Source organism: Uranotaenia lowii, chromosome 3 (assembly GCF_029784155.1).
Source record: "Uranotaenia lowii strain MFRU-FL chromosome 3, ASM2978415v1, whole genome shotgun sequence".
NCBI classification, from domain to species: domain Eukaryota; kingdom Metazoa; phylum Arthropoda; class Insecta; order Diptera; family Culicidae; genus Uranotaenia; species Uranotaenia lowii.
The window spans coordinates 147,082,741-147,105,660 of NC_073693.1; the positions used below are offsets into that span (position 1 = coordinate 147,082,741).

The 22,920-nt window shown below is 35.4% G+C and overlaps 2 protein-coding genes across 5 annotated transcripts in view; one reads left to right on the forward strand and one right to left on the reverse strand.

Moving 5' to 3' along the window:
- LOC129754472 (uncharacterized) overlaps positions 1-21,909 on the forward strand; it is a 53,672-nt gene extending 31,763 nt beyond the window's left edge. The window contains exons 4-5 of the transcript XR_008739031.1: positions 21,440-21,502; positions 21,563-21,909. The gene's annotated coding sequence lies outside the window, so the exon portion shown is untranslated. The remainder of the gene's footprint in view (positions 1-21,439; positions 21,503-21,562) is intronic.
- Positions 19,337-22,920, reverse strand: part of LOC129754469 (adenosine deaminase AGSA-like) — a 40,156-nt gene continuing 36,572 nt past the window's right edge. For all 4 annotated transcript variants that reach the window (XM_055750566.1, XM_055750568.1, XM_055750567.1 and 1 more), the window contains exons 2-3: positions 19,862-21,017; positions 19,337-19,799 (exon numbers count right to left, since the gene is read on the reverse strand). In XM_055750566.1, the coding sequence (XP_055606541.1) occupies positions 19,350-19,799; positions 19,862-20,995 (1,584 nt within the window). In that variant the 5' untranslated portion in view covers positions 20,996-21,017 and the 3' untranslated portion in view covers positions 19,337-19,349. The remainder of the gene's footprint in view (positions 19,800-19,861; positions 21,018-22,920) is intronic.

Consider the following 22,920-nt stretch of genomic DNA (forward strand, 5'->3'; position numbering starts at 1 on the left):
ATGTCTTGCAAATGTACACAAATGGCGACATCCCGTTGGCTTGGTGAATCCTTGTTGTTGAAGGCACGAGAAAGAGAACGAAGTCCTCTTGCGTCCATAATGTTCGCTGTTCTGCCACTACCTTGCTTGCGAATAGTTGCTGGGGATTTTAGGATATGGTAAACAGTGGAAGCGATACATTTTCACTTTTAAAATGTTGTACTGTATACTATTTGTCGAGATTAGAGTTCGTAGAACGCGCTCGCGAAACGTTTCTTGTTTCGACGGAATTTTGAGCAAAACTGAGTAAATATAAACTGAACAAAAAATAAGTACTGGCAGTGATGTCAACCTTCCAGATTTTGTTTGGATCTTCCAGACTTTTCGGACTTTGATCAGACATTTTTTCAGGTTTCCAGTCTTCTAGACTGTTGTCATTTCTTCCAGACATTTCCAGACTTTTGATTTTCGACATGAATTTTTTGACAAAACACTCAAAATACATCATTTTTGTTGGAAAATAGCAGGAGATGATTCGAATTTATAATGGAAAGTTAGGAATGTTACGAAGATGGTTATTAATCAGGAAGTTAAGCATAAAACGTAGTACTGCCAATGGTTTCAGGCATTGATAGTGTACAGCAGGCCCGTGCCGAGGACCCGCCCATGGGGGGGTGGGGTTTAAATTTCAAATTTAGCTAGAAATAATAAAAAAAAATACCAAAAAATGGACAATGAATAAGGAAATTGATTTCTAAAACACTTTTTATAACTCATGAACATCACACCAATTCGAAAAAATAATAAACTTTACTAATACGATTCAAAATAAATCAGAATCAATATTTTAAAACAATGTTATTTTCGGTTAGTTATTAACAAATTATTTAAAATGATTATTTATATTCGGAACTAAAAATTTTAAGCCAATATTTAAAAAAACCAGAAAACGAATGTGAATTAAAATTTCAAATTAAACCAGAATTTAAAACTTTGGGCGTAAGAATCAGCGCATAGAATAGAATACATAAAATATAACATAACATTTGAAAGAAAACCAAATCCAAATTTTAAAATAAATGGGAATTAAACATGATTATTATTTTTAAGGAAATAATTCATAATTATCATTTATATAAATTACTTTACTTTCTTTTCTTCATTTTCAATTGAAGAAGTGAATAACAAAAAATTTGTGACATTTTAAATTGCAAAATGCAAAATTAATCACGATTTGAATTTATTCAAACACAACGATTATATGAATCATATGAATTATATTTTATAAAATGAAAAAAAATATTTCAAGAGTGTCAGGGGCCAAAATTCGAGATAAAATCCATTTTTTATTAAAAATCACAATAATAACTTGTGATATTGAGAACAGACAAAAGCAATAAACTAAGTTTTCTTATTATAAATTAAGATTCATGGTTTTCCAAGAAGTCTATGATTTCAGAATACAAAAACTCAAAGTTGAAAAATAAAGGCAAACTTTTTGTAATATTTCTAATTTTTTTCATTAGTTTGGCTATAAAACTCGGTAGATTGTTTTGAAAATAAAATATAAATTTAATTTATCAGCCTTATCGGTAAAAATTATGTTCTTTTAGTAAGAACATTTCAAGAAAATGAAAATGAACATTTGATTCTCGCTTATTTTCAATATCCTTTCAATTCTTCTCAATTTCTATTATTTGATTATAACTAGCGATGATAAAATTCTTCATAGATTTAAATATAATATGAGGATAAAAAAAGATAAGATTTGACATTTAAGAAAGAATTTTTTTTATAAAATAGTTATACCATCCCAGATCATGGAATTCAATTGATAACTCACGATGCCTATATGTTTTTGTGATTGATTTGGTAGATTTTGACAACCAGACTCGAATCTTTTATCAGATTTTTTCTATCACCTCTATCATATCTTGGTGATATGGAGTTTATAAGTTTTAAAAATGAATCAGTTTTGGGTGAAATAAATCATCAATAACTGATGAACAAACAAAACTAACTACTAGAAAAAAAAACTTTTCATATTGAATTCGTTTATTACTCTATTCTTCAACTAAAAATAACATTTTGATGATAATGATGATGATGTTAAATAATCTTAAAAACTTAAATTCTGCAGTTTTTCAATTTGGAAAGGCAAATATTTCTGACATTATTGAAAAAAGTTATAATTCTTTTTTAATTCAATTTCATGAAATTTGTTGAAATCAGAGAAATTAATAAATATTTGCTTTTATAAATATTTAAATTCAATTAACACTTCGTCAAAAATTCGTTGAAAAAAATCTATTATTCAACTGTATAAAAAAGAAATCAAATAGAAAACTTTTTTTTATGAAATAGTCAAAATCAATTGCGATCTTGGAGAAAGTTGATACAAATCTATATATTTTTTTAAATTTTTTTAATATTTTAAATTATGTCAGAAAAGTACAGAATTTTCTTGAATAATTTTGACCTATTTTCAAAAGTTATAGGCACCAAAGTTAAACTAAATTAGCTTTTCAATTCTCACATCATAGAAATAAGAATTCATGGCCTTGTGTAATTTATCAAAACCTTTTTGAATGTGGAGTTTAGCATTGAGAAGAACATGAAACACAAAATAAAATTGAGGCTCAAATTTGTTTCCTAGAAAAATATATCATAGCAGCATGAAAATTGTATAGATATAAAAGATTTTTTTTACTATCAAAGTGATTATTAATAAAGTAATGAAAAAAGAACTTAATTAGATACACTTGGAAAAAATTAAAAATTCAAGACGAGGCAGAGTTTTTGTGTATCAAGATTCAAGATTTGAGTTTTATTACAAAAGATTTCTTAAACTTGAAAAATAAATTGATAATTAAAAATTAGTTTCAGTTCCTGGACGGTGTAAAGTGTCGTAGATTGGAGTGTCCTTATTCTAGAGCTACTAAATACCACCGCGGCGCGCCGGAGGTGAGCCAATTTTCTGACTACTTTTTAAACCACTTTTGTCAAAAAGAAATGGCATTTTACTACATTTGTACATTTCTTGAGGTGATTTTTTTCTTGGATAAATCTTCATGGTAAGGTTAAACCCCTAAAACGTCCCCCCGTTCGCATGGCCTTGGTGTACAGAATGTATGATCAAGTAATGAGTATTATTTCCGACACTGCAATATTACAAAGTCCGCCAATCCAGACTTTTCCAGACATTTTTTTTCTAAATTCCAACATTTTTTAAAAACAGTTGACATCACTGGGTACTGACCAATAAGGATAAGAAAAGCTAACACATACGCAAGGAATATTTAAATTTTCATGGAAGACTTTGAACTAATTTTAAAGTTTTGCAAATTTGAGTAGGGAAAATCCACCATTTTTTCTAACTTCGATAGTCTATTTCATACAAAAATTACTCGAAAATCCAACTTTTTCATACCGATCATGAAGAACAATCCTTCTGGAATAACAGGTTTTAAAAGTGGAACATCTCCAGCAAATTCTTCAAATTATCAACGAAAAAGACAAATTTTCTAGTAAATTAACAGATTTTTCGTGATTGTGACGTCGCAGTATGTACTAATACTAAAGCAGGGCTGCCTCGACACTACCTTCTTTAAATATTCCTCGACACATACGGACTTTCATTTTTCTCGGAGCTTGTTTATGTTTAAGCTCAGAAAAAAATTCCAATATTTTAGTTGCCAGAGGTGTGATGATTTTTCAGGATTTGTTCTGATTTTCGGGAAGCCGACCTGATTTTTCTAAAACTCTGTAAGGCCGGAACAAATTTCAAATCCTTCTTTTGTCACTCGGAGTTGGAACATCGCGAGGGGGGGGAAACAATAAAAAATAATGCGAAAAACAAATAAATTGTAATAAATTGCACGAAAACTTGAATGCAACCAAATTGCATACTATATTATGGCATAAAACCCATAAATAAAGTTTTTTTTTTATCGAAAAATTTAATATAATTAAAATTACAAAATGTGAATTAACTTCCATCTTCCAAAATTTGGTTCTTGGTCTTGTTATCTGTCGGATATTTGAATTTTTATTTGTAATTTACTTAAAATACTTCAAACTTTATTTATTACCCCCTTCGGGATTTTGGAAATTTCGAAGGGGGGGGGGGGGGGGAGACAAAAGAAGAAATTGATATTTGTTCCAGCCTAATTGTCCTGATTTTCGTAAAAAAATCTTAATTATAATTGATAATTTGTAATAAAACAGTTTAACCTCTTAAACTGCTGGTAGTCTCCAGCTCAGATGATATTTGAACAGCTTACTTCTTATCTCTTCGATCTCTTCTGTTGCATAAATAAGGGCGTTTACAGCCCCATTGTTTCGCCTTCGTTCATGCAATCTAAGAAATGCTGCAGTTTATTTCCGCCATCTACTGGTGTCTTGAAAATCATGTTTTTTTTCTTCGCGTTGTCCTGATTTTATAACGAAACCACCAGGCAGCTCTGCTCCGAAGTAAACCCTTGACAATTATGTTGGCAAGAAGAAAAATCCAAAACAGCAAACAGCAGTGATGTGGTAGCCACAAGTACAGATTTATCCTAAAAAGTACAGATCATAGTTTTTTGGTACAGATTCTGTCCGCACGGGAAACAGATTTTAAGGATTTAGTTAAGATTAATACAGATTTCACCTTTCAAAGTCATGAAAAGCGTTTTGAAATAGAAAAACGAAACCATATCGATTGAACATTTCATTTGGAAAAAGACAAAAATCAGATTCAGGTAAAGTTCGTCAATTATGAGAAATAATAACACAGTTGAAAGTAGCTTCCGGATTTCAAAACACTTTTGAGATAATTAATTAATTTTGATTGTTTAAAAATTGAGAGAACAGGAAAGGTATCATATCAACAGTAAAAAAAATTAAAAAAAAAACTACAGACTTTTCTTATATTTTTCACGGGTGATCTTTTTCGTTTAAGTGTACATTTAGTTATCGGTCTTAACCTTTTTTTTTAATAAATGTAAAGATGTTAATATGGCAGCGCTGACAGCGGGGTATTAATTGTTGTTATTTTTTGTACGTTGGAAGGGGAAAGGAGGGGAGGTCTTTAGTCTTAATAATGTTTTTCTTCATTAACACTGAGGTCTGAGGTGACTGAAACAATAGGGCGCTCTTGGCTAAGAATTCTCTTTCTCTCACTCAGATGCGAAAGCTTTCACACTTGCCGTCCGAGACGGCGATGCCACACATACCGATTTCTGGCATTTATACCGATTTTTGAGGAAATTTTCGACGAAGAAAAGGTATATGTATACCTAATACCGATTTTTGGCGAAACATACCGATTTCACACCGATTTTTGACAAATTTGACCAAACAGAAAAAATATTTGGCGAGTTATGAGCGAGCAAGCTTCAGATTAGTAGACAGCAACTAAGATAAGCCTGATAAATAGCATTCAGTGTTAAGAATTCAATAGCATAAACATAATAAGTCATAATGGTGTTTCAAGTGAATAACACAATATGGCTGCAGAGGACTGTCTCCTTAATAAAAATTATTATCGCAAATCAGACTTTGCCAAAAGCCTGACTAATGATTGATTTGAAGATTGATAACAGTTGCTAAATAAGAGAGGTGGAAACAAAAAAAAAGTCGAATCCTTTAACAAATTCCACATATAATTTCAATGAACAAATTTTAGATAGGTTGATTATGAAAACTGTAGTTTCAGCAGTTTTCTGACGTTTCAACATTCTAACGAATTGTGTTGGGTAAAATAAAATGTATGTTTTTAAAGAGAAATTTAACCATGCAGAGTCGTTCGTTCTCTGTACATATTGCATGAACTAAACAACCAAACTGTATAATTAATTGTTATAATTGCTAAATCATTACACTTTTGAAAATAGTAGTTTTTTTTCAATATTCTTTTAATATTTTTTTTAAAAGCTTCGAAGAAAATCGGTATTTATACTGATTTTTGAAATTTTTATTCCGAATACCGATTTTTTCAGGCTGGAAAATACTGATTTTAATATGGCATCGCTGGCCGAGACACTTATTTACAGCTAGTGAAAACTCGGATAACGAGTGGATGGAGCACAGTCAGTGAAGGAGGATTACACTCTGGAACCGAACTGAAAACAGTGTTGATTTCTTCCGGTACTTTGTTGTTTGAGTGGAGATGACCAACCATGGTCAGAAATGTCAAATTGACATGCCGGGGACTGTGAAGGGTAAAAATTTCAGGGACGGAGCATGGTTGAAGGGTCCAAAGTAAGGCAACCTATCCTAGCCAAATAAATGTAAGCTCTCGATCATTTGAGAAATTTGATGCTTTTGTGAACTTTTGCATATAGCGTTTATTTTATATATCACAAACATTCAGGTTTAAAATAAAATTGGCTCAAATCAACGGTCCCTAACACTCCAAACTTGATTCTCATAGGTTGATTCGATATGTCGAGAATAAAAAATACGCGAAACCTATTTTCGCTCCATATAATCGTTATCATTCGTATGAAGGCCTAAACGTCCATTACAGAGGATGATGAACTAGAGGAACTTCTGAAGCTCGTTATAATGATTAAAGTAAAAAAAAATCAAATCTAATGATCTCATTTCTTATTATCAAATTGCCTTTTTAGTCGAATACAAAAACATTCTGACCTATTGATTCCAAATGATTGTGATTTCAATTTTTATTCAACTTATTGAACACTCTGTAGAAGAAAGCAGTTATAACAATCTTTCTTACATCAAAATAATCTTAGAAGTGATTCCAAATGCGTGAAATAATAATATTTCTTTGATAGGTATTTGATAGTGAGCCATCACGTGTACCTGCTAAAAAAATGAATTCATCCAACGTTTTATCAACATACTAGCCGTAACTTACAATATTAGTTTCGCGTTCCGTGAACTCTTTTAAATTCCTAGTAATTTATTTGCAAATTAATTCTAACGAGCTCGTCAAAACATTTTTGACTTGAGTGTACATGCTATGTCGAAATATATATATTGAGATCTGCAAGCCGTTTTTGTTCATTCTTCTTCAGAGTGTGATCGTGTAAAGGATTATCAGAAAAAAAAAAGATTTTTGATATTACTTATATTAAAGTGATACCTTCAAGGACCAGTGTTCCAAAGCCTTAAGTGTATCAAAAAAAGACACTTGAGTCATGGAAGTTCACAGTAATCAACTATTTCGCGAGCATTAAGGCTATGTGCTATCATTGATCAAATATATTTCTTTCGATACCTAGTCGTATTCTGACGACAGTTCATTCCGGTTTGTGACGCAGCTGTATCTTATATGAACTTGCGGGCACGTTAATCTGAATCAGTGCATCGAGAGACAGTTGCGAGACGTCAAAGTTCAGTACTCCAGCGACCTTCAGGGCAATAAAACCATTCGCGAATATGAAGCTGCTATCGATATTGCTTCTGATCAGCTCGCTACTGGTGGTTGTTTTCGTAAATCCTGGACAAACGGCTCCTGCAGAAGGATGGTTTCGTGTAAGAACCCAGCGCTGTCCACCAGGGCAGTTGATTGATCTTAAAGGCAGGTGCCGGGAAGAATTTGTGTTTAGTGGGTGAAACAAAGAATGTTGCTCCTGGAAACGAATACGTCACCAAATCACCTGATTAGTTGATAATTTATTTAATTTAAATATGTGTTTATTCTTGTATTGAAAATAAATCAATCAAAGTGCAAATTGAAGCGTGTTTTTAAATTGAAGAATCCGTGAATTACAAGACTGAAACATGATTTAAAAGTTTAAAGAACCATATGCACCCAATTAAAATGCTGATTTGGGCAGAACAATCAAAACAAAAAGCTGTTCCGGGGTGGGATTTATTTGTGAATTCCAAACCCGAAGTTCATTGGAAGTTCCTTCAAAATTACAATAATAAAAGCCTGATTTCTGAATAGTATCAAAAATTTTGAACTGATCTCAGCAAAACTTGAAAGGGAAAATAAAACTCAATTTCTCGAAATTGATAATTTTTTATGAGCTTTGAAACGGTTTTCCCTAACCTATTAGTGGAGGAAACTATTCCCAGCCGTTCATCATTCGTGAAACTTTGTAAACATGTTTGTAAAAATGTGCTTTAATTATTTTGATAAGATTTCTCCACTCAGTTGGCAAGTCAGTTGCTTCCTGAGCCGATGTTCGTGAGTTCGAGCCCAAGAGTAATCGATCACAGTTGTACCGGATAGTTTTTCTATGACTTTCCGCCGACTGCATCGTTGACATAAGTCGCGAATGACAAAGATGTTAAAACTAATTTAACCGAACCAAAAAAAAAAAAAAAAATAAAAATAAGATTTCTCTGAGAAAAAATTTGCATCACTGATTTTCACGCGAGTCGTAAACTCTCAAATACGATTCATAAACATTGACCAGCAAGAGGTAATTTTTGTGACTTTCGCCTTTAAAGGCTTTGAAAGTTATAAGGCTATGATCATTTAGTATCTGGGCAGTTACAAACGCTTGTATTTTGAAAACTATTCATTTGATCGAAAAACTTTCTATGGAGTAAATGAAGGTGTTAATATGACATTTAATATAAAAATATAAAAAAAAATAGGGTAACGGACTTATTTTGGACCAGGTACCTATTTTGGACCACCCTGCAGCTTTTTTCCAATTTTCTCTCTTAAATCATGAAAATTATGAAAATTTTGATCAAATATAGGAAAAGCTACTTCTTATGGTTCTAATCATATCTAAGATTCCATTTAAATAAACTGATAAGAGAGAGAAAATTGAAAACAAAGTTTTGATTTTTAACGGTTGGGCCAAATCATGCCCATTTCAGGAGGACGTGTCATTATCAGAGTCAACTTCTAAGAAGTTTTCTGCCTAGCTGTGATAAATTTAACAACTACAAACATGTTCACAGCTATGATAAAACACTTGAAAACTAGTTTGCAAGCCCGAAGAACCAAAAAAACTTGTTTTGATAGCAATTTGACCCATGTCGAAAATAGGTCCTACATAATTCCTTAGGGACTTATTTTGGACCACCCAACATAACCTGAGTATTGAACTTGCTTTTAAAAGTTCATGAACGTAATAAAACGTTGTACAACGATATGAAAAGTATAATGCACACTATTTCAATTGTTTGATATACATAAAATTTGGAATTTTGACATTATTTTATTTAATCAACTCGCTAAAGCCCAAACCCGCCTTCAGACGGGGTTCACTTCAATCGGCATAAAACCAAGCCAATCATTGTTTTAACTTACTTTTCGTGCACTATGTTTTAAACTACGTTAAATTAATGGCAACTATTTGATAAGAAGTTGTCAAAAGCTACAGCAAGAAGCTTAAAAACAGGCACCATTTTTTATTAAGTCATTATTTCTTATGCTGCATGAAAAATTATTAACCGTTTGGTCAAAAAGTTTCAACCATACAGGGTTTATTTTCGAGAAAAAAAATTTGGTTATAGTGAACCTACATGTAATGCAGCTTCACTAGGTTAGGTTATGTATAAGACGAAATATAAACCCAGTCTAAAGTAGGGGTTGAGAAAAGAACGACAACAAATCGCAAATATGTAACAGATTTTAATATTTCTAACAGTTGAAATATCTCGGTTCATAGAAGAACAATTTTAACAAAAATATATTCAACCATACATAGCTATGAAAAAGTCTTAACATGATTCAAAACTTAAAAAAAAAATTAAATGTGTAAAAATTACAAGCGAAAAAGTACTAAAAATTAAGTTTTTCAGCCCCTTAGGTTATGCAATTTCTGAAAAAAAAACTGTTTAAGAATTTACTCCAACGATATTTTTTTTTCGTAGAACAAAAGTTATTTTAAAACTCAATTTTTGTGAATTTTCAAGCAAAAATTAATCTGGGTTTTAAATGATTTAAAAGATCGCATAATTCTCGTATATTTTATTCTTTTTTTTTATATTTATTTATGTATTCTACAGAACTGAAGCCAAACCAAATCCACTGAGGTTTTGGAAGTCAAAATGCATCAATTGATGTTGCGGAGTTGATGATGTCAGACTTATCATTGAATTGCCTCAAGGAGATTTGCGTTCTAAAAATTGACCCTAAAGATAAGTCAACCGGTCAGTAATTAAACACTGCAGAGCAAATTTCGTCGAGATTGCAGTGTGCTGTCGGAATTTTCAATACATTTGAAACATACTATATTAACTGAGGAATTTTTCTGTTTTTAATCTATTCTTATCAAAAACTACTGTTTAAAAGCATTAGAAGTTATTGAAAATTGAACAGAACAGGTTGTAGTAGGATCTATTAAACAAACAAGTGTACCTAAATAGAGGCTGGGGAGAAATTTAAAAAAGTGAGTTCAGGAATAAATTAACGTGAACAAACAAATCTTGATTACAAGAATACGAAGGGTAAAGATCAACTGAATTATTGTTATAATTGCGCATCAATCGCTGCGTAAGTATAGCGAAATTTAGAAAAAAAACTGATTCAGGCTAAGGGTGGTCCAAAATAGGTCCAGAGGGTGGTCCAAAATAGAAACCTGGTGGTCCAAAATACCGACCAGAGCAATGATCAAAGAAACGAGTTTTTAGGCTTAAATCTTGTTACATTGCAACAAACGACGATATGTTTCGATAGAAAAAGCCTTGATCTTCGTAATGAACGGATAAAGCAGTCAAAAATTGTAACATATACTTTTTTATTTCAGAAAATAGCATAGCCACTTCCCAAAGCGGTCCAAAATAGGTCCGTTACCCTATTTATCAATGATTTCAAGAAATAATCTTACTTTTTCATAAAATCTCTTTTTTATCTTTGCACACTTGTGTCAGTCATGTATTGATCTATTATTTTTACCACAGAAGTAAAACCTTTGCAAAATCATGATATTTTACTCAAACTCGCCTGGAAAAAGCAATTGGAATCTGGTTGGAACTTTTTCTTGAGTAGGCATCTCGAGAAATTTGATCTCTTAAATCCGGTTTTAACATAAATTTCTTCGTCCATCAGGACACATCTGTCGCATTGCTTAAAAAAAACCGGTTGCACACATTGCAATCTAAGGAACTGTTCACTATTAGTTATTTACTTGGTGTCTACTAGTCAGGAAAACACTTTTTGACTGACGGAAATGGATTAATTGAATTATTTAAGGGGTCTGTATTCAGTTATCCCCAATAACCATAGACTTTCTACCATATTTAAGATCAAGGGTTCCATTCCAATGCTTGATTTGAACTTTGTGTGGATTCTAGAGTGACTTCTTATACTTCTTAACCATTCGGTCCAAAAAAGAATCAGAAAAAAATCAACAGTTTATGAGTTTTCAAGTCGACAATGAAGGATTTTCGAGGCGAAAAATGCGCAAAAGGCGCAAATTTGTGCAAAATTATTTTTACCATGTCTTTTTGCATCGTAAATATCTCAATCACACATTAACTTAAAAATCTGGCAAAAATAGGCAAGATAGTCCTTTTCATAACCAACACAACGCTGCTAAAGATTTGCATATCCGAGCTCTAATAACGTAGCTATCACCGAAATAAAGTGCCCGGATACTAAATGATCATAGCCTTATGTATAAATAGCTGCCGCAAACTATACAAAAGGCTTGAATCACTTTATTTGTTCAAGGAACTTAGCGTTAGACTAAAGTAGATTTGAGAACACAAATTAAATTTAAGATTTTTATAAAAAGTTAATTCAGAACCCCTGAAAGTACACTAGTATATGTGTAATGAAAATGAAAGAATTGAGTAAAAGTTGATTTAAACAATCTTGATTAAGAACGTCAAGTTAGGGTAAGTGAGCCTTAATTTTCTATGCTTCGTCCTGGGGTTTTCAGATTTTGTATGACTAGGCTTAGTATTCAATTATTAGGTTCAAATTTTTTGGTTTCAAAGTTCCAAACTTATTTATCGACTGTGTAAAAATATGGATTTATCATTTGCAGCTATACTTTACAAAACATAACTTGATTTTCAAAGTGCATTGATCCAGCTATGAATTATTTGTTCATAACTTTCTTATGGGTTTGTTCCTAATTCTACCTCTGGCGAAATGTTCAGCTTGACAAGTTGTTAGCTAGAAATTTGAAAATTCCAATCGAAACATGCTATGACTTAGTTAAAAAAAGTAGCTTTTTTACTTTTTCCTTGAAATATACTTCCTTCAGGAATTCTTATAACCAAATCATGAATTTAAAATACAAGATAAACAATTTAAAAAAATAATGCGATTCACAAATTTGACCTTGAATCTTCCTTTTTTGAAAAGCAATTTATTAGGTAGCCTTTCAAAACTACTGAAATGATGCAGAACTTGTGGAGATGCACCATCTCGAGAATTTCCTGATCCTCATCATGGTCTATTACCACTTCTCAACTTGTTTTTCTAATATCTTTTTCGTTCTCGTATGAATTCGCGCCAATTGAATAATTAAACATGTTTACTTAATATGCTCTCCAATTTGAAGAAACATATTTTTTTCCTGACTTGCCAAAAGCTGTAGTTACGACCCTAAGACAATTCATTATTACAAAAATATCAATAGCTTAAAATTGAAACTTATCAATCACCCAATTTTTTTTATTTTTGCGTTCCACTGTTATGTGTAATTTGCCTACAAATTATTTAAATCGATCCCAAAAATATTAATATTGATGAATATAAATAGGTAGAGTTAATGTTAATGACGATTCGAAGCTAGCGTCTTCACCTGGTCCCAGTAAAGATTCTCGTCGACGGCTCGGATTTCAGCGGCTAGGCTTCGCCGCCACGAGCTTCTGGGTCTTCCTCTCCTTCGATGTACTTATTTATTCCAGTCAAGCGCCTCTCTGCAAATCTCGTTCACATCTTTTCACAGCGCATGTCCAATCCATCTCCACTTACGCTTCCGAACCTCGATTTCTAGCGCCCGTTGAAGACACTGGCGATGAAGTTCCTCATTTTAGATCCAGTTGCCACCAAGCGCAGATGATATTTCGCAGGCAGCGATTCACAAATACTTGTAGCTTTTGCGTCCTTACCGCATATGCGCACCAAGATTCGTACTCGTACAGCAATACGGATTTGACGATTAAGTTGAAGATTCAGATTTTCGTTCGCAGAGAGATCTGGCGTGAGCGCCACATGTTTCGGAGACTAGCAAACGCAATTCGGGATATTCTACCATTCCACCATTGGTACCACCACCAGGCGTAATGGAAGCACTCCACTTTCTCAACTTGTTGCCCAGCTACCATGAAACTGAAGGGATGTCTTGTGTTGATCTCCATTGACTAGGTCTTTCCGACATTGACTTTGAGACGTGCTGCCTTGGAGCTTTCGGTAAGGTTTCGGAGGTAAGGTTTCGGAGTTTTCTCTGCATGTCTTGTTATCTCTGGGCGAGCAAAACAATATCGTCATCCAGGTTAAGGTCGTTTAGTTGCTTCATCATGCTTAGTTGCTAGTCAGGATATCATCCATTACGATGAGAAATAGCAGCGGTGATAAAATACATCCTTGTCTCACTCCAGCAGTTAACAGGATTGGATCGGACAAGACACCGTCGCGCAGGACCTTGTACGAAAATCCCTCATACTGTGATTCGATGACCTGCATTAGTTCTCTGGGACTCCCCAGCTTACATGAAATCGTAATAGAAATGATAATCCAAATCGAATATTAAGACATTTTCAATAACCATCGTAAACAAGTTGGTATTGAGTGATTTTCTATCATTCATTTACGACAAGCTTTGCTCAAAAAAGTTGAATCGGATAGTAGCTTAGTCAATTCGTAAATATGTCTCCAAATAGTTGAGAATATGCTATTCCGACATTTACGATTTGAGTGAACTGATTTACGATAAATGGGCGATCCTTCCTTCTTTCTTCCTTTGACCGGTTCGTGAACAGAAAATCTTTGATATAGAGCTATAGCGCGAATCATATCAACTGATGAGTTGGCATCGTGGTAAGATACCGGACAGCCAACTCGGAGGACTGGAGTTTAATTCTCGGTCGGGGAATTTTTTTTTTCGTTTTACTCAAATTATTTAAATTCGTATATTTTCCTTTTTGTGGGGAAATCGAATCGTTATAATCTTGTCATTGTAGATATATCGCCTCCACTTTTGTAGCTATATGCTATTTTGGTAAGTTTAATACAACCTTTTCATGAGCAAATATATCTCATGAAAAGGTTGTATTAAACTTGAATAATTCTGTTGTTCCTGCGATATACCCTCTTAAATGTTTGCTGGGTCCTCTTCTTCGTAGTGCAGCCCATATGTTTTCATGAATTAGTCGGTCGAATGATTTTTTTTCAATCAACGAACACCAGCATAAGAGAGTCCTGGAATTCGTCGATTTGTTCCAGATTTATTCTAAGCATTGTGATTGGATCGGATAGGATCAAAATCCAGCATGTTGCCGATTCCCTGGTTCCAGTCAAGATCCCTTACTCTGCAAAGTGTTACTTTGAGAGTTGTACAGATCAAAGTTATACCACGCCAGTTACCGCACTCGGTCAGGTTCTTTTTCTTTGGGACCTTTCCAAGGGTACCCTGCATCCAGTTGGGCGGGAATGTTACAGTATTCTAGATGTCAGCGAAAAGACGGTGCAACATTTGGTTCTGACAAGGCAGGATCGGCTTTCAGCCTTATCAGTAGGAATGCAATCGATCCCAGGCGCTTTGTTGGATTTCATGTCTTTGATTGCCGCTTCTATTTCAGCCAGCGAGGGCGCTTCCGAGTTGACGCCACTAAAGCGACTTAGTGTTGGCGCTTCAAGCTATGGGTTCTGTTTGCCATCGCTATTCGTGATTCGCAAGAGATCTTCGAAATGCTCAGTCCAACGTTTGAGCTGATCTGTTCTGTCTGTCCACAGCTGTCCAGCTCGCTTTTTCAGCTGCATTCTAGCATTAGTCCTTGCGCTACTAAGGTGACGAGGAATGTCGTAAAGTAATCGGATTTCTCCATTGGCTGTGGCTCTTTCTCCCTCTTCGGCTAAGAAGTTAGTCCAGGCTCTCTTGTCTCCTCTACAAGCTACTGCCTTTTCCAGCTCTGCACATCGTAAGCGGGCGGCTGCGTTGGCTAACCCAGTACATGACTGGTCAATTCCGACTTTCGCCTTTCTCCGATCATCGACCATACTCCAAGTTTCATTCGACATCCACTTCTTCTTCCACAAACTTTACCGAGAGTACCATGGCTTGTCGTGATAAAGGCATTCTTGATTCTACACCACTGTTCTTCGACTGTTCCGTTTGTCGGCATTTCCGAGGCTCGGGATTCAAGCTGTTGAACGTATACCCTTTTCACCTCTGTATTCTCCAATCGGCGGACCCTTCTTTCTCCTTGCGCCGTTGGACATGCGCAACTCTCAGTCGTATCTCACCAAGGACGAGGTGATGGTCAGATGCAATGTCTGCACTTCGTTTATTGCGGATAACAAGAAAACTCCTAATTCATTTCCGGTTGATGCAGATGTGATCAATTTGATTTCCTGTTCGACCATCTCGGGACACCCAAGTGATCTTATGTGCTGATCGATGGGGGAAGAGGGATCCATCGATCATTATGTTGTTGTTGTTGTTATCATAAAATTTTACAACAGTTCTCCGTTTTCGCTCATATGTCCTAGACTAAGGTTGCCAGAATTTTTTCCACTCCCATCCGGGCCTAGCAATTCCGGGCATTTTTTCAAAAAAACTTGGCAAATACCAGGCATGGATTTCAATTTTTCAAATCCAAAAACCGGGCAAAAACCGGGCAAAATTTAGGTGTTATTATATAAAAAAGCAAAGAAAAAATGCAAAAAAAATTAATTTAATATTTTATTAATGTAATTGCAGACTTCCGAAAACTTTTTGGAACACTTAAATATTTAAAGGTTTATAAAAGTAAATCAGCGAAATTATTTGAAACAACCGTTGAAAATTTCCATACGGTTAATCGATTTTGCTGAAACTTACTCAAAAACTTTGATTTTTTTTTTGGTTTCTTTGTGAAAATTGTGAAAAAATCCGGGCAATATCCGGACTTTTTTCACGATACCCGGGCAACCGGGCCGGACCGGACTTTCTCGAAATTTTGCATCAAATATCCGGGCAAACCCGGATAAAACCGGGGAAACCCGGATAAAACCGGGCAATCTGGCAAGCTTATCCTAGACCATGGCGCCCCATGATGCGCTCAAGATCCGGACTATCGGAGCCTATCTTTGCGTTGAAGTCGCCCGAACAAATGTGAATGTTACCTTCGAAATATTCTCAACAACCAAAAAATTAATACGTTTTCTTCACCATTTATTTGCCACAAAGCGGACCATGATCAGAACCAATGACAAGCGATTTGAATTTTAATGTTTTCAGATCGTTATTACGACCCATGGCCATAATTAGGATATTTGAATGTTCATATCTATGCTCGATTCGGAAACTATCAGATTGATTAAAACGAAGCAAAGTGAAGAGAAACAAAAAAATACCTGCATGAATTCAACCCTCATGTTCCAGCAGTTTTTACTTTAGAAGCGAATTAGTATACAGAATCAGCATCAGGATGAAGGTCGGAATCAGGGTTTAGAATCAAATTACACGTTCAGAATCAATTCGGGATCAGTATGAGAAACTGGGATCTGAATCCAGGATCCACGAACAGAACGCGGAATGCTGTTTTAAGATACAAAATTAGGATCATGATCATAAAAATCTGGATCAAAGGAACAGAATCAGTATCCGTGATTAGGATTCAAACTCCAGTATCTGCACTCATCATTAATTTGGAATCTGAAATCATGGTCTTAATCCGTGGTCTGTTTTATCATGCTTAGATTCTTGATTCAATTATTCGTTTTCAGGTAGTTCTGAAAACGCTTATAAAGCTTATACTAAATATACTGCTTAAGTTGTTTAGAAAGAGTTCTGAATGCTCTATCCAAATTCCAATAAATCATAAACTTAGAAGTTTGTCCAGGGTTTTTAATTGCAAGTTTTATAAAGGCCAACAGTGCTTGATTTTCAAACCGTAATAAAATAAGGTGACAATCAGGCTTGAAATTTTTCAGACATTCATAAGGACAGTGAATTTTATTTTGGATCACTATACCCAAGAAAATAAGATCAGTCATGGATCATGTCATGACAGAAATATTCCGTAATGTGAATTTAAAAACCATTCACATCCACGCGATGTAAATAAATTTCAGACGTGAGAAGAGTGGGCAATGAATGGAATTCGGAACCAAATGGAATATTTAAAAAAGGCTTCTAAAACGCTTACCTCTATTTTCATTTTTTATACTTTTGTTAGTGTTAGCGTTTGTCATATTACAGCATATTGAAAATTAGCTTGGCAAATAAAGTTGCCAAAAAATGCACTGGTGATATTTCTCATGACCCATTTTTACCATCATGTCATGACCGAAATATTGAAGATCTCAATGATCAATGACATCATGGAAAAATCTTTCTTTACCAAACTAATCATTCATAGCATGCTTTCATTTCGAAAAATGGAAACTAACGACATGTGAGGAAATGAATGGGTCACTAGTCGCAATTTTTGGCTCGTGACTATGACATAATTCCGTCCTTGGTGACAATTTTCGATTAAGATGTCAAAACCGGACATGTTCAGGCTATACTGCACATATTTGAGTTGAATTTTTTTTTTATAAAAGGCTTATAAAAGCTTTGGTGATCTACTTTTTACAGCATAATGATTTTATTGAACATTAAAAATCAGGCATGATGACGTTTATAGATTAGGGCCAAAGAATGAAGATTAATACTATAGCTCTAACAAAGTTATGCTGACCATAATAAAGCTAAAATTGTTACTGGTATACTTAATGAGGATTTTTCCATCTTTCGTTTGCCCACAGATCAGGGTTTCGGATAAGTACACTAAGTTTTTTTAACGAACGAACTGATTTTGCGCAGTTTTTCTTACATGGTTTCTTTTAACATGGTTTTTTTGGCCATGGAAATGGTTCTTCTATTTTCCAAGCCGTAGGGGAACATGCCCTATTATGCGCCAGCTAAGCGAATCGCTGATTTTCTATATATTCCACGTACAAATTGTGTTAAAAATGGGTGCAATCGTTGAAGAAAATTGTTTTCTACATATGCCTATGATTTTTTATTACTCAAATTGCTAAAGTTGCTTCGAAAACTTGATTTTTAAAAACCTTATTCAAAGCCACAGAAAAAAAAACTGTGTTGTAAATACGCGCCGCCGTGTATTCAATACGCGCCTAGCAGCCGAACACACCCGAAAGCAGCCGAAGACCGAAAACACACCAAACTTACAGACACTTTGAATGAAAATAAAATCAAAATGGACTAATCAAAATAAAAAAAATAAAAGTAGATTTTTTGGGCTGAATTAACGCTCAAAATAAGGTTTTAGACTTTTTGAAAAATTAATGCTATTTTCAGTGTACTACGTTTGGCGCGTTATAACGAGCGCATGGGCCGTGATAAAACATACCCATAAAAAGCATACCATAGCGAGTTCGGTATAATTTTTTAGCAATAAATCGTAGTTTAGATTCTCCTCTATCGATGTGTCAGAAAATATTATCTTATTCGTTTTTCTCTGCTTGGTGACACCTTATTAAAAGTGTTTTAAAATTTAGATAGAAATGAAGAAAAACCTAAATTGTGAAATTATCACGACACAGGAGCATTTTAAGGGAAAATTCATACTTGCCATGACCAATCACAGCATTTAGAACAAATTGGCAATATTTTGCAGGCTTAAAATGCTTCAGATTCTTCAAAACAAGGGTGGCGCGTATTAGCCACATAGGGCATTATATGCACTTTTCCCCTATACGTTAACGACGGATTTGATACCGCGGTCAAATAAAACATAGTGTATTCAGAACCCGATATCAGGATCAGACGCATAATACATGATCAAGATCGAAATCCGGGAGCAGAGTCCAAGATCAGAACCCCGGATCAGGATCCGTATACGGGATCAGGATCAACTACTCTATCAGGATCAGGATCAACTATTCTAGATAAATTTCTTCTGGAATCAAGGATCTTGTTTTAGAAGATGCAATCAGGGTCCAGGATAAGCTTCAGAATTTTCGATCAAGGGCCAGGATTGCTGGCTACTACTAGAGGCTTCGTTGATCGTTCGTGCAAATTTCCAACTATTTTGATTACTTCGGTAGTAGGACTTATTATAATGCTGAATAACCTAGATAGCCAAAAGTAATACTCACCCAGAAACAAATTTATACATGGAATTCTTCTCAGATACCTCAAGGCTGTCATTAGTACAGGAAAACAAAAAGCCAAAAAAGATTTGGTGAGTGTAAGACCTCCCAAATAACCAAATTTGAATTGGAATGAATTCTACAGTGGAGCGGGGACTTTAATTAGATAAAACATTTATTTTTAACTTTAGATAGGTAAACTACTGTTTGTATTAATCCGCAGTGCCAAATCCTTGATCGCCTTTTCCCATGAATGAGTAAATTTGACTCTTGCGATCGCTTTTTCTGCCTTTTCCATAGCACTAAACTCAATCGAGTTTAGTGCCAGCTGCTTGATCAAGCGCAAATCGTGATGTGCCGAAGCTATGCCCAGGAACGCCAGATAGAAATCGTGACTTAATGGAGAAGCTCCCCAGAAGGAAGGATCATCCGACGAAACTACCACCGGATAGTTATCGGAGAAGAAAAACGTTGCCGGATGGTTCCGATAATCTGTTACCAGTTTGAGGACCTGGTTGGAAACTGGATTAATTTCAACACAGATGTTTCTCCGCTTGAGTTCCTTCAGTAGATTGGGATGTTTGAGCAGCGCAAATCCATGGCCGATACGTTTCGTTCCCAAAAGTACCGCATCAATCTAGAAAAAAAGAACATAGGATTCAGTACATGAAGTCAAACACGATGTAATCATAATATTACCAAATTTTGATCCGTTTTCATTCCGTACCAATTGGTTTCACCAGCGTGGAAGAAAAAGTGAATCGAGTCCGGAAGATTCAACAGCTGGGGAACAAACTCCAGAAGTGATCTACCACGATCTTCTTGCCCCACCAAATCAAATCCAATGACAAAGTCTGGATATTGCAGATGCAAATTTTTGGCCAATTCAAAGATTCCCTCAAACACCGAATCATTTGCAAATCTTATCGGTGCAAAGATAAATTTGGCACCAATGAACGGGTTATGCGAACTTTTGAACCGCTCTGTTTCATTAATGTAGATACTAATTACTTCATCAGGGTTGTAAATTTTTCCATCAAGATCATACAGCTGCGGAAGCACTCCTCGAAACTCCAAATACAGCACACCATCATCATAAAATTCCTTCAGCGCATCCGCATAGTATTCTCTCCAAACTGGTTCAAATGTAATAATTGGAATCAGTGACGTGAACATTTTCTCAAACTTATCCCAAACACTGTCGATGGTCTTGTAAGTGTTCAAAGGATCCTTACAGTACAAGCCAAACAATGATCGAATTTTCTCATCATAAACTGTAGCAGTTTGTTGATTTCGGAGATCAGAAACACGCTGCCAGCCTTCTCCATCGGGTTGTTGAATCGAAAATATAAAATTTGGCCCTTCTTTGCTGTCGAAGCCTCCCTTTTGCCATAAATGATCCCGATACGTGGCCTTCAGTATCAAGTCCACACTTCCTAAAGCCATATCGTGGGCGTGTAGAACTGCTCCCTTCGGTAGCATCTTTATCAGTTGGAACAACTTGGACTGATTGAACTTGTCCACCATCTCGAAGAAATGCCGGGCCGGGATGAAATCGTAACAATCGTTGAACCCTTGCCGTAACTCGTTTTGCTTAAGTTCCATCAGGTATTTGTTGACGGTTCTCTCTTCATCGGTTAGAACAAGGGTAGCTCCAAGGAATCGTTGATCTTCTTCCTTGATAAATCGCTCCCGTTGATCGTAGTAATCCGCAAGAGATGGTCGGATGTATGTGAATGATTCATTGTCCGAAACATCAGCAGTGATTATGGTTTTGGCATAAGCTATTGTCACAATTGTCCCGAAGAGTAGAATGAATTCGACTGAACTCATTCTCCGATAAATTGAACAAACTCTGTGCAAAGGAAAAGAAAATGAAATCACATTTTATTGAAGTTCTCATAGTTTAGAGATGTTATTATTTGAGTAGTACCACTAGTTGTATTTAGTACTGAACAATTATTTATCTTGAAGGACTAAAATGTAGTCACGACGACTAATTCGGTGAAAGCACGAGCTGTTGAATAGATATCAGAAATTGAATACTATAGTAATACAATTAAGATCTCATATTTCATTCGAATTTTAGTTCCTAGTTAACGCCGGCCTTCTTATGGTTTCTTGAAAAAGAGGAAACATAAGATAGTTTTCTCAGATTTCATCTACATAATTGAATTTTCGATTTTAAATAGCCAATCAGTGGTAACAAAACATATAATTATCCGCCCAAACTTTTCAGAAATTCTCATTAAGATCATTCTGATGGATTTTTTTTAGTGTGTATTGGAATCCTACCCATAGAAAGAACGACTTCAATTAAAATATGTGGGAGTTATATGGGTATATATTTAATCCACAGATGAATTTAATCTATGAATAACATATTATTTTGTCATTTAGAAGCCAGAGATCAAAGCGGCCATTGAGCGAGAAAAAAAATCATAACTTCTTAAATAATTACAACAAGAATTTTAACTCCAAAGAATACCACGAGAAAAGGAATCTGTACGGACGAAGGATTCCGTTGTTAGTGTCCCACGAATTGGGTCCCAAACGGCTAACGAATTCCGGGGTAGCAGCAACAACTTTGGTCATCAAGTTGACCAGCGATGGCGGAGCGAATCAAAGGCCGAGAACAAAACGAAATTTTCGGTGGCAAAACACGTCTGATGCTCGCGAGTTAGGTTTAGAAAGTGAGCTTTATTGAAGTAAATAAATACATGTCACTTACAAGCTAGAGTTTGAATTCACTGTTCACTTTTTCGTCCGAATTTTCTCACTCTTAATTCTAGTGGTGTTAGTGTTCAGTGTTGGTAATTCATTTTCGTTTTGTGTGGTATGTTGTGTGAAATAGTGTAAGGTGAAATTAATGTTTTGTGTTAAATATTTACATTTCATTTGTTCCCTTAGAACTAATACACTTGACATTCGTGTTCGATTAAATTTCATTTCTTCATCAAAATGTATGTACTTCATTCTTGTGTCGGTGTCGAATCGCTTCGTTGTGACTGCGTCGGAACATGCCGCCCCCCTTGAAATGTACATTTCAACAGGACCTCGGATGGATGAAACGGCTCTCGATGTCGAGTTTCACGATGACTGCGATGAATCCAACGGTATTCCTGTTCGCCATCGATTTGTTGCCGTCGTTGTCGAAACCAATCGTGTTGTCGAAAGCAGCACACATTGAACAGCAGCCGGATATCGACTGAAGAGCAATTATGGGAGATGGGTGGTGAGTGCAGCTCGGAGCGGAAGGCTGACGCTCGGATTCCGTGACTGTGGAGGATTCGTAGGCTTCGCAATGTGGGAGCGGGCACATTTTGCGGATCGAGCAACAGTGGATTTGGTTTCCATCACACAGCACGTCTGCCACTCCACCACACACATCATCGCCAACAATCGTCTTCAGGATTCGAGTGGTGAGCCATTTCGTTGGAAGCAAGCTGTTGTCTTGAACCAGAACCATGTCACCGAAGGAGAGATTCGAATGTTGAGCGGGCCATTTTTGAGAACGCTGTAGAGTGGGCAGGTAATCGTACCAGCGATCCCAAAGCGCTTGGAGGACACGCTGTTGGTTTTGCCAGCGGAGCAGGTGATTGAAGGATAGTGTGATAGGGTTTGGTTCGGGAAGGGATTTTTTCGGACCACCGATGAGGAAATGGCCTGGAGTTAGGGCCTCGGGGTCTGTAGGATCATTTGAGCGGGAAGAAAGCGGCCGGGATTTTAAGCACGCTTTAATTTGTGTAACCGTAAGG